The sequence below is a fragment of the Corapipo altera genome, unplaced genomic scaffold, assembly GCF_003945725.1.
Source record: "Corapipo altera isolate COAL_440 unplaced genomic scaffold, ASM394572v1 22, whole genome shotgun sequence".
Taxonomy (NCBI): domain Eukaryota; kingdom Metazoa; phylum Chordata; class Aves; order Passeriformes; family Pipridae; genus Corapipo; species Corapipo altera.
In genome coordinates this window covers 6069839-6085536 of record NW_020884886.1, presented here as the reverse complement: position 1 = coordinate 6085536, position 15698 = coordinate 6069839, and the positions used below count along the sequence as shown (strand labels likewise).

The following is a 15698-nucleotide window of genomic DNA, read 5'->3' as shown; positions in this document are numbered from 1 at the left end:
GCTCTCTCTCCCTCAAACAACTATAAAGAGTAATGGCTTCCTATTGGGTAAGCAATCTGTTACAGTCATTCGATCAAACCCTTTACTTTCTTTCTGGAAGCCCTTAGACAATTTTAACAATAAATTAAAAAAGTAGGTTTCTCTTCTGTTCTTCTGTCTCCTGCCACATCCCAGATCAAATGCCAGTGACACTTTGTTAGGTGATCTTCGACCTGTTTTGAGTGCCAACAAGTCACCAGCACTATTTTAGTTCACAACAGACTCTACTTTGGGACTGGTTGTTTCATTCACTTCTCTAGCTGTCCTGAGAAGCATTAGAATGAAACTGAAGTGACTAATCTGCTTCCATGCCCTTACAGGTTTGTTTCTCGATAGGACAATGAAAAGAACCTGCTTACCACTGCAAACCTGCTTTCTATAGAAGGTGTGAGCAGTGGCAGACCTGGATCTGTTCCCTACCATCCCCTAACATTCAAAAGCTATCTCATCAGGATTTTCAATGAAGTCTTACATTCAGCTTAAGGCAGTACTTGGTAAGTAGTAAGTGCTCTTGCAAAATACAATGCTGAGTAAACAGAAAACATGCTTTGCTACCTCTGTAGCTGAGAGAGGAAACGAACTAGTATTGATAAAAACTTGACTGAACTGTATGTGCAACATTTTATTTTTGTTACAGGCTCACTGCAGATTTTATTTTTTTTTTTTTTTGATCATTATTACATACATATATGTTAAGATAATGTATGACTATCTGGAAAACATAAGATAACGTATGATTATCACTATAACAGACTTAACAATGTTCTAGAGAGCAGAAGCCTGTAAGAAAAAGCTCCACCACGCTCAGTTCCTAAAACTGGCCCACTTGGTCCTAGAGGAATGGAAAAATAAAACATAGAACATGTGTTTGCAATTAATTTGTAAACTGCTCCACTGGGTGACATGGTGAAATGAGTCTAATTTCACCCTTGCATCATTCTATTTTGCAAGTTCTGTGTATCTCAAGTGAAAGGTCTTGCGCTGCTAGAAGCAGAGAAATAATAAACTTTTCCCATCCTCTTTACACCTTAAAAAGTTCATGTCTACAAAGCTAAAAAAATAAAGAGGTCTGTTTCCTTGAATTGTATTACATATTTTCTGGCAGTGGAAACATACAATAGGTAGGCATCTCACACTATAAAAATGTTGGGAACACACTAAAGCAGGATTTAAGTACAGGAATTGCATTCTACTATCCCACTACTCACACATCACACTGTTCACTTGTGAGTTTTGATAATATCTTGGCAATCAGTGCTTCAAAATTTTAATCTCTATTTCAATTCACACTGCATGCTATAAGTCACCATCACTTGAAATTTAACTATCTCAAAAGCAGTAAGTCATTCTTTGGGTACAAGGGTCATTTTAGATCTTTGTGCAACTAGGCTTTATAATGCTAAAACACTGCTTTGAGCTCCCTAAATACGTACATCATATCTTTAAAGAGAACAGTTATCATCTATGCAAATATGGAGCTTTCATTTCAAAGCTGGACTTAAAAGTATTTCAATAATGTTGGTCACACATCAGCAAACATTTTCTGGAAAGCTCTGTTGAAAGGGGATGATTCTGCTACAGCATGCTCTACTACATCAGAAAACTTCCATTATGATTTTGGTCAACTTTTGGGACAAGCACAAAAAGTACCACCTCTGAACATGATTGTTCTACATAGTTCTCCATGCATGTGGAAATAGTCCCAAGAATTGGGACTACCTTTAGTTCCATTATTTCAACACAGCTGATAAGCAGTTATCTTCTAAAACAATCTGGAACTACCTTTAAAACAACATGGAAATAGTTCTAATTCTTGGGACTTTTTCCATGTTGTTTTAAAAGTAGTTCCAGGTTGTTTTAGAAGATAACTGCTTCTCAACCGTGTTGAAATAATGAAACTAAAGATAATCAGTAGTACAAAGGCACTGATACATGAGTGTGTATATTAATACATGCTTTCTATCATCCTGACTCCAAAAGCACCTTTTGTGAAGGCTGAATTCCTGTAAAATATTTTGCATTTCCCTCAGCTCTGGCTCATCAGTTCTATGCTAAGAAGCAAGTGACTCTTGCTGTGAGATACAGGAGGTCTCTATCTCAGTGGAATGTCACAACATAATGCCAGCTTTTTTTCCCCCCAGAGCTGATAGTTAACTTCTCCCAAGCACTACAAATACTCAAAATAGCTTTTTACTTCCTTTTAATTGTATTTGAATGCTGCTTGACCCACCTTTCCAATACCAGAATCACAACTGTGTTCATACACAACAGAATTGAAAATGTGGGTTTGGTGTAACTGCCTACAGATCCAGAGCTATATGGCTAAGTGATAAATTGTCATCTCCACTTAAAGCTAAGACTGTGTAAGAAATTTTACAGAAAAGTGATAATTATTTTCTGAATTTTTACAAATTTAAACAATATAGGAGAAGCACAAAGTATCCTTCCCACAGAGGAGTGTTAGAAGGACCTTTTGACAATGTCATGTAAAACACATCTACAGAGTGCACTTTTCAGAAGTCCCCAAGCCGTGCATCTGAATGTGCAGGGACAGGAGGAGGGCAGCTTTCTCTGAAGAACAAGTTTCAACGCTAAACTGCTGAACAAATAATTTTTCTTGGCAGACTATTTAGGACTTCTAAATATACCCATGCAATTTATGCAAAGATTATCCTGTTTGAGCATTTGCAGAAACTCAGTGCAGTCACATCTCAAAGCTCATATATTGTCATTTATACATAAAGCAAATGCAACAACAGAAGCCATTATGGTGAATAGTTTTGCTACTCTTTAATTATGAACATTAAAAATACATGCTCACAGTTAATAAGTTTGACAACTTTTAATTTTGAACATATGCTTTAAAGTACTGATCTGCAGAACTAGTTCAAGTAAAGAATTAGCCTTCTAACACAGGTATTAAAATCATTAAGTGGTAGTATCTTTTAAGATATGACCATTTACATGTCCCTTCATATTCTATAGGATTATAGCATGCAATGGGGGCTGAAGACAAAAGTCATAAAGCTTGTACTCAGTTTCAAGTATGGTCTTAGTTGGCTGCAAAAGACTCTGTAGCTTTGACCTTGATGAATTAACTGAGTTTGTTAGAAACTAAAATAAAGAAAAATTAAATTAAAACTGACCCCTGAATAAAAATGTGCTCTAAGACTAGACAGCAACAACTGATTTAGTAATAAAGTATCCAGACTTTAAAAAGCACCCGAATATAGTATTCAGTATTAACCTTACCAGTAATAACCTAACAATTAAGTACATTACATATTCTAAACTACCTGCTAAAATCTGAACTTCAAGTCATTCTCATTTTAGTGAGAACATACTATAATCATAATCCCCTTGTTGAAACCACAACTAAGGTAAATGAAAAACTTAATGTGAAAACCTATGACAATTACAATTTTAGCTCTATAAAAAAGGGAAGAAGGAAGGCTTAAAGTAGACCCAAGAAGTTGTTTGGTTACTTTTCATGGTGTCGTTAGTGGTAGAGTTGAACTAAACATGTCTGGCAGACACCTCTGAACAGTCAACCTGACAACAAAGTGTTTTGAAGTTAAAATGACACAATCAGCTATGTAAGCTAGCTCAACTGAGCCCAAAATGCACCAGAACAGGTCCCGTGGCAAAGACACACCTACTTCCCAACTACATAAGCATTTAAAAACAAACAAAAAAATCCCAACAGCATGTACTGTATCTATACTGGAATACTTCAGCTCAAGAATATATATTCATAAACTGGAAACAACCAGACACATCATGGAGATCATTAAAGACTGGGCAATCTTGACTTACGAGGAAAATCTAGACAATTTCTGTACTGATATTTTCAATGGAATAACTAAAGGGACAATTAAGACATTCGAATGGGAAGTTGTTATTCAAGTTTTGGGTTCCTCACACCCTGCCCCCCGCACCGAGAAATATCTATACTGCCTTCGGTACTTAAGTAAATACATCAGCACATATGGTAAATGTACTTTGGATAGATCTTAGGTGAGAACATATTCATTTTACCTCAGAAGAACCGTGCTTTGGCAGAACAAGGTGAGATACTCTACTCAGCACACACATCATTGCTATACTTCCACACTGTTAAATATTTTGCTGAATTTTCCTAACGCTGATTTTGTATTGCATTAATAGAATGAGTTGTATAACTGAAGCAAATTTAAATAGTAGGAAAAAAGTCTTAGTTCACATGAAGTCATAAAAATACTTGTATGGTAAGCCCCACCAACTTCCCACTAATTAATTCCTTTGAATCATTAATCTCTACCGCTTCTAATACTATTTATTCAAAGGTTGTGATCCTGACGTTAAAAGCATGGCAGCAGACTGCTTTCCCCAGTTAGAGATATCCCCTGTATGGTCCTCAAACACAAATATCTGGGTTTGTGTGTTATTTAATCAGTCCCAGGCAATCAATCTACTGCATTAAAAATCCCAAAACTGTTCTGTGGCAGCACTGCCTTAGTAAAAATAAAGTGGTAAAGTCTGGTTTATAAATTACTGTTAGGACAATTACCCTAGTCTAAAGACTAAGAGAACTTCACAACTGTACTCCCAATGCCTTAAAATTTAACATCAGCTGACAAACACTCAGTACTTCTGAAGAAACAGGCCACATATTTTGGAGTCTAAACATGGCATTAAGAATCCAACTTTAGCAACTTGTTCTTCACCTAATATTCACTGCTATCTGTATCATCTAGATTAGCCATTTAAACTGTTATGCTATATTAAATTGTACTAAAACTATCATATTGAAAATCTGAAATTCTCTGAATGGAAGTGATTGTAAGGCAGAAGCAACATGACAGCAGCTTAAATTAAATATCTAAAACTAACATCTGTTGTGACATACAGTCTTATTTCAAGTGATTTGCTATCTTTGAAAACTTGAGCGTATCTAAAAAATAAATAGCAAAAGAAAAATATGCATTTGTACAAGATGCTACCTTACAACACAAATCCCCAGCTGGAGATCTAAATTCCAACACAGAATAATAAAGCACTGCTTTTAGGACCATGAACATTACACATACTGTTTGTTTGAACAAACAGGAAGGACAAATCAAGGTGAAAAACACCCAGACACGCAGTGTATTTCTGTAATTCAAGAGACACAGAAACTAAATTCGTATTCATAGAATGCAGTGTTTTTACCAGAATGAAAATAGTTGAACACTGCAGTGTATTATTAAACTGTTTTAACAGGTTTTAGTAAGCTCATTTGCAAGACAGTAAGAAAAACTAAGCTTGTAATCAAAATAGGGTTAGCAGATGCTGTAATTCTGAAAAAAAAAAAAAAAGTAAATTTAGAAACAGTTAATTACTGTCCTCATCCAAGGAACGTAAATCAAGAAAAATAGATACACAAAACATTGATTTCTGTGCTTGTATGCTGGCCACATAAATGCCTGAAGCATGTTTTTTTGGGAAAAACAACAGTATCAGGTGTTAAAAAAATATATTTTTAGTTTTGTACCCTATATTTTTTTTTTTACTGCGGGTCAGGGAATAAGAGGGAATATGCATATTATCTGACTTCTTGAAACGCAATGTAAGTGCCTAAACTGGAATCCCAGGGGCTGTGTAAGGTCAGTGGTGCCAGGTATGTTCTTCTAGAGAATTAGATTATCTAAATAAGGAGCCTAGATTCTCTCTAAGGAGAGAGAAATAGACTGCTCAATTAAATGCTTAAGTTGTATGGTATCAATATCTGACAAGGTTTCTGACTGTTCCTTTAATGATTCTGGTACAAAGCAACAATCCCTTCCCTACATGAAGTACCTATAATGGCACAAGCAGTATGGCAGAACTTAAAACTTGTAGACATGATTTTGTCTATGAAAGAACTTTATTTGATGCAGTTTATATTAACTTAAAAACCTGAGGAAGGCAGAAATAGCTTCTTACAGTGAGTCCCATAAGAAAACTTGGCTATAGGCTTAAGTTGCTCACGTTTAAATCAGCGTTGCCTCACCTTTAAATCAAGCCCAAATTCTAGCAATTCTTCCTTCAAAACCTGTTGAACTTTTCAAAAATCCCAAGAGATATCCTTCACAATTTCTGTAAGCAAAAGCAACTTTGCTGCAACTAATGTGGCCACTGTGAGTTCAACTTCACATGGGACATATTTCAGTTTTAACTAGGAAGTACAGAAAATCTGCTTTCATCCCTGTAATACATATTATTATTTATTCAGTTATCAGTAATGACATTCATTGTCACTAGTATGTTAGTTTAATGTCAGCAAACATTATTTTCACCAGAACTGATGTCAGTTCTATACTGGGGACCACCATCAATGCAAAGACCAAAGAATAAAGAAGCATGATGGAAGGGCAGAGCTTTAAATTTGCATATAATTCCTCTGTGGCTTATCTTGTTTGCATGAGATATATGTTCTTCAGAAAATGGATGAGCAGCTGACACTGCTGAAGGCTATCTGGACTTCGAAAAAATATAAAGCATTTTAAAAAAATGGTATCTGAACGTTAACAATCTACACAAAGTTTGTCACTGAGGGCACTGGTGTTTATTTGCTAAGTTTGAACTAGCTAAAGTTCAGATGAAAGGTGCTTTGTCCCCTCCCACACAAAATAATTACTGCAGTTAAAACAAAGAAAAAAAGTATACTGCAAAAGTGTGAGTGATGCAGCGTGGGTATCCAACATGCATGCTAAGGTCTATTGGTTCTGTGGAAGCTTGGAAGAAATAGGTAACTTCTACACACACAAAGGCTTTTGTGTTAGAGTTTCCAGACAGCACAAAATTTAATCAGTACTATTTTTTGGTATCTTCAGAAACTGCTACTGTATCTTTAAGATTCTTCAATCTAAATACCACAACCTTTTATGGAAGGAAACAAGCGAGTACGAATTAGCAAGATGGGTGTTTGACAGCATCGCAATTGCCAACACAAGTCCTGATGAAAAGAAGCACGAGCTCCAAGCTCTATTTAACTTTTTCATTATGACTTCCAAAACGTAATAGTCATCACAAGGAATTAATCATATAACAATAGTGTACTAACTGAAAAATAAGAACACGATTTCAGTGTAGCAAAACAATTTATGGAAACATCTAGTGTTTCCACAATAGCAGTAGATAACACTGCAACCCTTCAAAGAGGATTATTTTTACTGTGTTCTTCAACCATGACTTTATACATGTCAGGGGGATTTAAGCATAGACAGATCTACAGCGTAAACATAGCCATTTAATTGGTGGCTCTGGTGCTCACAGGTATGATCAACAACAACTAAGTGTCCAAAGTGTCACTTTTACACCATCTCTTAAAAAAATGCCCTATCCCTTAAGCAGAAACATTAATGTATTATGAAGTTAAACTACAAGGATTTCTTCCCTACGCTACTACATAGAAGTTATTACAGTCTGAATGCACAAGACATTTGTTTAGACATAAAATGAGTTAATCTATAGAAAACAACCACTATAGAAGCTCCTGGAAGTTGAAAGTAATGATCATACGGACTTCGAAGGTCTATTGAATGAGCAAATATATTCACAATTTGTGCTTAGCTGCATATGAATTCCAATGTATACGTCACTGCAGCTTCAATATATGATAGCATTAATATTTTTAAACCTGTTCCTTAGGCTAACATCTTTGGGACACATTTCAGGGTTTACTTTCTGCTATTCTCGAAGCCCTGCACTGCAAAGCATTACCTGTCTGTAATCTGTTTTCCTTAACAGAACATAATACCCGAAAAATGCCACATTTTGCCCCCATCTTTCTACCCACACAAAAGATTATTCAACTCTGATATTCCAGCTAGCAAGGCTACTTAATGGAACCAGTATTCACAGTACAGGCAAATCCTCTTGAGTTTCAGGTCCAAACACATACACTTGGAGCAGGACTTTGGCACGTTCAAAAGTCATGTTAACTTCAAGAATACTGCCAGTAACTGAGCTCACCTGGACAGAGCTGGGACATGGCCTTCTGTCCCATATGGACCTCTGCCAGCAAAACGTCAAGAGAAGCAGGAACTCTAGTGGGACATCTGGTCCCAAGGAGCATCCTTTTGCCACTACAGCTACATAAGGAGTAGACTGCTAATTCATGCAAATACAGCTTTATCAATTCAAATGTGGTCATGAATGAAAGGCCTCTGCTAACAAGGAATGACTAAATTAATATAGGGATTTTTTTCCCATTCTTACATTTTACCAGGAGGTTACTGAGGCTGGAGCTAAGTGACTTACCTAAAGTCACATAAGATGTCACTGGAAAAATTCAGGAGGTGAACCCAGATCTTTAGTTCTAAGACACATCCTCCTGTTTAACACGTCTAAGTCACAGGGCTTCCAGATAAAAGAAAACATAAAAGGTGCTAAAATGTGGAGGAAAAAGATCTCACTAACATGCAAATGTCAGCCTAGAACACCAGCAAAGGACGAACATGTTGAAGATGCAAGAGTCATCTACAGAAGTAAGCAAATCTATGTACAAGGACAAGTAAACAAAAAAAATACCGAGGTCTAAAGGGATTTATAAGAATATGAGCATTAGCATAGTCAGAAAATACTTGCTGGATTAAACATATTTTGTTTTATTGCTTCATCACTGCCTACAGTTTCTATCTTTCTTGACAGTCAATATTCTTATTTAAAGGTGAGAATCATATACTGCTGAATACACTGAAAACATGGGGATTAATTAAAATTTAAGACTAAAAATAATATAGAAACAATTTTCAAATTTTCAAACAAGTAGTAGAGCTGCAACTACAGTTTAATTCTTATTAAACATGAACCAAGTCAAAATGCTATGCAAGACTATGAACACACTGGCTACATACCATCCTTACCTGCAAAGGAAGGAGAGTATTACTGTTGGTGTCAGTTCGGAAAACATTATCTTCAATCCACGATTTTGGTGTCAGTGATGGAGTGGAGCGAGTAAATTTAGGAGGAGCTATGACATTACCAGAAAAGGGCTTCTTCAAAGGAGAGATCTGGTTCATAGTTCCTGGAATTCCTATGTTTCCAGTTCTACGATGGTCTCTGCCATGCATTCCTCCCCAAGATATATTTCCTGTGCTCCAACCGCTGCTCTGATTGCTCCAAGGTGACTGCTTCAGAAGAGGCTAAAAAAAAATAAAAAATAAAAAAAAAAATTAATTTACAATATTTTGAAAATACCTGTTTTCCCACGAAAAAACAAAAAAAAAAACCACAAAAAACCCCCAACAACTCCAAAACAACCAACCACCATGCAAGCAATGTGCAGAGATTTCTATTAACCACTCTTTCCTGACAACATGTAAATTAATTCCTGAGGCAAGGAAGAAAACACAGTTTCATTAATGAAAGAAAAAGAAGTAATTCCTACTTCTTCATACATCCCTCCAGTAAACCCCACAGTACTTGTGCAAGCAATTTAGATTATCATTTTAGTAACTGGCAGCATTCCTTAAAAATATGTAAAAGAATAATTCCAGGGTGTAAAACCAACTTACAAAAAACCCTGAGACCAATTTATCATACATTAAAATAACATAAGAAATTCAAAGAGATTAACTTAAAAATTATTATTAAAGCACGATTTATATTTCTACTAATAAGAATTATTTCTACTCAGTGAATAGTACTGCACTAGTTAGTGGAAATTTAAAAAATAGAATTCAAATGACAGATTTAATCCCCCCTCCTGTATTTTGAATATCATTGTCTCAGTATTACCATATAAGAGCAAAAAGAGCACTAACTATTGTACAGAGAATCAGCTTGAAGAAGCTATCTTAACATTTCCACATTAAAACGCATTATTCTGAAGCCCCTGTTCTAATATTTCTGGAGTAATAAATGGAGTAATTTCTGGAGTAATGAATCTGGTATTCTGCAGGATGTAGTCTGCAATTTTTTTTTTTGAGATTTTTTTTTTTTGTCTACAGGCAGTCTGTCTTACACTTACCTAGATGCACATGTATCTAACAAGTACCCTATATTCTCCAACATGAAAACAGAAGCAGTTTTTAGATGGAAGGTTTTTACAAGATAATAACTTCTTATTCCTAAGCCACAACTTGGGCTAGAAAGTGACCTATAGTGGTTGTCATACTACCAAGAGGTGGACCCACTGAGCCTGACTGACAGTGAAGAACTGTATTTATCTTTAGCATTCTCAAATCTGACTGTTCTTGGAAAGGCTTTTTCTCAAACATAGAAATGGAATGGGGGTGTGTGATAAATCTAAATTCAGTTCCGTTAAGTGAAAATACAGTACTTTTATCTCTAAGCTTAGCAGTAAGCAACCCTCAGCTTGCAATTCTAATAACTTAAAAATTTAAAGCATGTCAATACATTATGCATTAGATAAAACAGAACTTTACGAAGACAAAAAGCTAAAGTTATAACATCTCCCTTACCCCCAACCCCAGAAAACAAACTAAAAAACTACTAAAGCCATTCTTGGTCAAGTAATCAGGAAAACATCCCATTCTATATAATTATAGATAATTATGTTGTAAAACTTGAATACTTGGGTTGGAATTTTGGGAGAGGCAGGCAGTCTATTGTGAAACAAACCTTAAGAGATAATGCCAAATGTTAACAAGCCTCTAATATTGCTAGCTATGCTGTCATGGCACTGTTTAAGTATACCTACAACTTGTAAGTGAGAGAAAATTCCTGTACACCTCACTGCTGGAGAATTGCTTTGGAATTTGTTTGAAGAAGGTTATTATAGACGTTAAGGACAACTAGCTTCTAATGGTGATGCACTGGAATCAGTAGTTGGATAGGCATACTTAATGTGATATTCCAGTTCTAATACAAATTGATCTCTACCGATTAAAACTGACAGGATTTAATACCAGAACAAAAAAAAATTAAGAGGAGGCCTATACAACTTCAGCCTTTCATAATTGAGCAAATAATCACAGCAAAATGGGCTTATAATGCAACTGCTGATGATATTAACATAGATTTGCTTCTCTCTGATTTCTTACAGTATTTTGTTCCAGAAAGAAACATAAACTTCCATTTTTAACACGGGATCGCTACACAACTTGATAAAAATCGGTGACAGAAGTACGGGGAACCTAAAACACAGCGCTGTCCACGGATACACATTCAAGCAAGGTCAGCCAAAACCGCTGAAAGGGCAGCACGGCGACAGCTTTCGCACCTAAACCTCTTCCCGGCGACCTGCGCCCGTCCGGCCGAGGGCCGGTGCGAGGCCGGGGAAGGGGCTGCGCGGGGGCGGCGCCGGCCGGAGCTGTCAGGCTCATTGTTCGGGGACAGCCCGCCCGCCGCGGGGGACGAGGGGGCGTTTTCACGGCGAGACTCCCTGACACCAACAGGAGCGTTTGCGCTCTTTTAAAAGATCATTCTTCCCTCGTCCCGAAAAAACCGGCGTCCCTGGACAGCCGACGGCGCACCGAAGAGTGCCGGCAGTAGCGCAGGGGACGGGGCCGAAGGGCCGTTCCGGCACCTGCCACCCGGAGCGGCCGGGGAGCGCGGCCGGGCGCGGAGCGGACGCTGCCCGCAGACTTCTCCGGCTCGACCCCTCCGGCCGCCCGGGCCCGCACCGGGCGGGGGGCGCAGGTGCCCTTCCCCCCACCCTGCCGCTGGGCCGGCCCCGCCCTGCCGCCGCCACCGCGGTCCCGCCGGGCTGTCACCGCCGCGCAGCCTCGCCCGGCGCCGGCGGCGAAGTCGCCCGGCTCCCGCGACCAGCGAAACGAGGGCAGCGGCGCCCCCGTCCTGTCCTCGCGTCCCCCTCCCCGCCCCGGGGTTCCCAATCGCCCTGCGCTCCCCGCCCGATACCTGGTGATGGTTGTAGGAGTTTCTCTGCTGTAAGAAGGCGGCGGCGGCCGCCGCCGCCTGGTGTTGGTGCTGGAGCTGGGGGCTCACAGGGGATCTCCGGTTCTGCTGCTGCTGTTGCTGCTGCTGAGGTAAATTCATCTGCGGCGGTGGCGGGGGGGCGGCGGCCGAGAAGGGGCTGCTGAAGGGCCCGGCGCAGGGGTTGTGAGGAGACACCGGCGAGAAGCTCTGGAAGAAAGCGGGGTTGATCGATGACGGGATCCCCGGATAGAAGCTGGTCTCAGACTCCGGGCTCGGGGGCGGCATCGCGCTGATCTGCCCGCCGCCGCCGCCGCTGGAGACCGGAGGCTGCTGCGTCTGCTGCGGAGGCGGCGACGAGGTCTGCACCGACCAGGGGGTGCCGAAGCCGGGCAGCGGCGGAGGAGGAGGGGAAGCCGCCGAGGAGGAGCCGCCCCCGCTCTGGTGATGGGGGCTGGGGATCTCCGGGCTCTGCAGGCTGCTGAAGCCAGAGCCGAGCCCGCCGGGCAGGAGGTTCCCGGGGCTGCCCAGTAAGTGGCTGTTCGGGGGGGACTCCATGAGGGGCAGCTTGGCTCTCGCCTGCAGATGAGGAGACGGAGGCGGATTCACGCAGGAGGCGGCGGCCACCCCCACATTGGGGTCCGCGGACACCGATCCCCCCGGGCAGGAAGGGGCGAGCCGCTCCGAACCCCCCCTGTCCGCACCGCCCTGGTGCTCGGCGGGGCCGAGGGGCCGGTGGTGCGGGTGATCCCCTGTCCGCGGCGGCTCCAGGGGGTGAGCGCTGAGGAGCTGGAGCTGCTGCTGTTGCCTGTGCTCCTGCTGCTGGTACTTGTCAGTGGGGTGGCTGAACTGCTGCTGCTGCTGAGGGGGGTGGTGATGATAGTCTGGGGGGTGGTGGTTATTCAGGGGGTGGCTGCTGCCGAGCTGGGCTGGGCTGCTGAGCTGCTGCTGCTTAAACTCTTTCCTCTTCTGGCTCAGCTGAGGAGGCGGCGGCTGTGGCTGCTGCGCTTGCTGCTTGTTTAAATCCTGGTGGGGGCTGAGACAGGGTTTAAAGTCAGAGGAGGGGTGGCCGAAAGGGGGGTGTCCCGACGCGGGGCTGCTGCTCAGCCTCTCGCTGCCTGGCTGCTGCTGCTGTGTCACCCCCAGGAGCAGCTCATCCTGCATGTTTTGATGATGCGCAGCAGCGGCCGCTGAGGGAAAACAGAGAGGGCAGGGGCGACCCGGTGGACACACTGCCAGGGGAACCGGCTACAGCGGGCGGCGAGGGGCAGGACGAGGAGGAGGAACGAGGCGGCTGCGGCCGCTCCGGGGAGGGCTGGACAGGGGGCAGGGGCTGGGGGCGGCCGCCTGCGGGAGCTCCCCTGACACCGGCTCGGCTCAGGGGTGAGCCCCCACCCCGGCACACCAAAGAGACAAAGATAATTAATAATCTTTGGGGAGAAATGGGACAGGGGGTGGGTGTTTAAATACCCGCCTATCGCAAGCCACTATGTAAGTCCGAAAATAGCTAATTTATAGAATAAAGCCCTCTTCTTTGCCATCAGCGCCACTGTACTGCTTTAAAAATACCGCAGCTTTTCGATAACGAGCCCATTTTTATCAGATATTTTCTTTTTCGTTTTCATTTATCGGGACCCCCGGTAGGGCGGCCCTTCCCGCTTACAGTCGCACCCACAGGGAATCCGCTTAGGTCAGGAATCCGCCCGGACAGGTCACTGTCCCCGGACACCAACTCCTCCGTCCGACCCCCCAGCCGCCACACCGCGACGCAGGGGGAGAGCAGGGCGTTCCCGGGCCTGGCACTGGCGGGGAGGGAGGGAGGGAAGGCGAGGAGGCCGCCAGTACCTCCGCAGGGCAGGCGACCCGTTCTCCTCAGCGAGGCTCCTGCCCCCAGCCCGGCCACCGCCCCCGCCCCGCTGCCGGCCGGGGGCCGCCGCGGCGCCCTTAAGAGCGCCGGAACACTCGTCACAGTGACGTCACAGGCCGGCCCCTGTCCGCCCGACCTTGGTAATGAGCCCCGCGGCCCCGCCTCCTCATGAATAATGCATCAGCTCCGGGACTCGCCCCTCCCCTCCTTCACCCCCGGCGACGACGAGCTGTGTGGGCGCTACCACTGCAAGCGAACGGGAGGTGGCAGCTCTGCGAGCCTTATGGGCGAGCAAGGCAATCACTGGGCTTCGGCGACCTTTGTAACGTTAAGCGAGACACACCTGAAACAAAGCGATTTTATTTCGCTTTGCGCCGGCGGGCGCCACTGGCTTTCATCCCTACAGATAGTGCGGGGGGAAGCCGGGACGCTGGTTTCTCCCGCCGCCTGCGATCCCATCAGGCGCTCGTTCGGGCCGGGGGGGAGCGCCCGCCCCTTCGCCTCGCGCACCGCTCATTTGCATTGACGCACGGCCGCGCGCCACGGGCGGGCGGGGCGGGGCGGGGCGGGTGGAGCGCGAGCGCGGAGGCACGAGACGAGCCGGGTGTCGAGGCCCCGCCCCCTCCGCGCCCGGCCCCGCCCCCAGCCCGGCCCCGCCGTGTGCCCGTGTTGCCAACCTTGCCCGGCCGTAGGGCGTGCTGGCCAGCGGGCCACTGCCCGTGGGGCAGGGAGGGGTCAGTGCTCCCGGGGACCTGGGTTGGTCACCCCTTCGTCCCCACCCGCCCTGGGTCTGCCAGCAAGCTTTATTTCTTGGGCTCGTCAGACACCCACGCGAGCTGGGACACAGCCCGTATTGGGGTGTGGTGGCACGAGGTGGTGCCTTCTGAGGTATTCCAGTGTCAAAGGTGGGGTTTTACCCTTTCCATCCACTGGAAGCACAAACGAATAAATAATTTGGCACATGCAAATATACTGTTGATACAGATGAATATACCCCTGAAAAGACTAAAAACAAGCAAGCTCCCTTTGTGCTACAGCTCCTGGAGAAGCTGTAGCTCAGTAGTGAAAGAATTTGTAAACAGCTGTTGAATGTGTGAGTACACAAGGGAAGTGTCATTATGTGCTTGACCTGTTGTACTTTTCTCTAGGCATCCATCCATGCCCAATGTCAGTGACTGGATAGCTGCGTTCTTGCCTGCCCCATGGACCTTTGGTCTCAGTGCAACAATTCGTATTTGTTAAATCTGTGTGTGTTTGCTATATACATAAAAAATGTAGAGGGGGAAAAGAATCAGTTCAGCATTTGCAGTCATCTCTGATGTGATTGTGAACCTGTATGGGTATATGTATTGAGGTATCCATGCCATCTTGCAGAGTTAGGATGAAAATACATTTGCAGCATAGAAAAATAATTGATATATGTTTATCTTTGCTGTATTATTACTTGTCACTCCAGAATTATTCATTACATTGGCATCTATTTCAGGAACTCTGCAGCCGTCTGTTTTACAAGGGTTAAAAAAAATCCAGAGTGCAGACCAAGGCCCTGCAGATGATCACATGCTGATTAAATGTTGCCGGCCAAGTAATGGTTCCTCTCTGGGTAGTGAGTTGCTTCACAGCACAGTCCTCATAAACATTAGCTTGGTGAGCTGCAGAACTGGTAGCATCTGGCTTCCCTTTGTGTCCATGTCAAACACCTGACATTCGGTTGTGTGCAAGCCTGAACAGAAGCTGTCCTCTACTTGGGCCATTCTCAGGCGTCTAGCAAGGGTGGAAGCAATGCTTCTCTGTGTCTGTTCTATAACCAGGTGCCTATTCCTACAAAGTGTGTAGGAAATCATTCATTTGAGGTTTTTTTTGTGAGTAGTCAGCTTTTCCGTCCCTCACGTTTAAATCAAGCCTAAATTCTAGCAATTCTTCCTTCAAAACAGCCATCTTGGCATATATG

At 43.5% G+C, this 15698-nt stretch overlaps 1 protein-coding gene across 4 annotated transcripts in view; it reads right to left on the bottom strand.

Moving 5' to 3' along the window:
• The window catches only part of CPEB2 (cytoplasmic polyadenylation element binding protein 2), a 54016-nt gene extending 39756 nt beyond the window's left edge, over positions 1-14260 (bottom strand). For 2 of the 4 annotated variants that reach the window (XM_027642710.1, XM_027642709.1), the window contains exons 1-2: positions 11866-12529; positions 8907-9185 (exon numbers count right to left, since the gene is read on the bottom strand). In XM_027642710.1, coding sequence (XP_027498511.1) covers positions 8907-9185; positions 11866-12438 — 852 coding nt within the window. In that variant the 5' untranslated portion in view covers positions 12439-12529. Of the gene's footprint in view, positions 1-8906; positions 9192-11149; positions 11254-11865; positions 12917-14090 lie in introns of those variants that run through there. The other 2 variants (XM_027642708.1, XM_027642711.1) reach the window with 2 other exon arrangements.
• Between the last annotated feature and the right edge of the window lie 1438 nt (positions 14261-15698).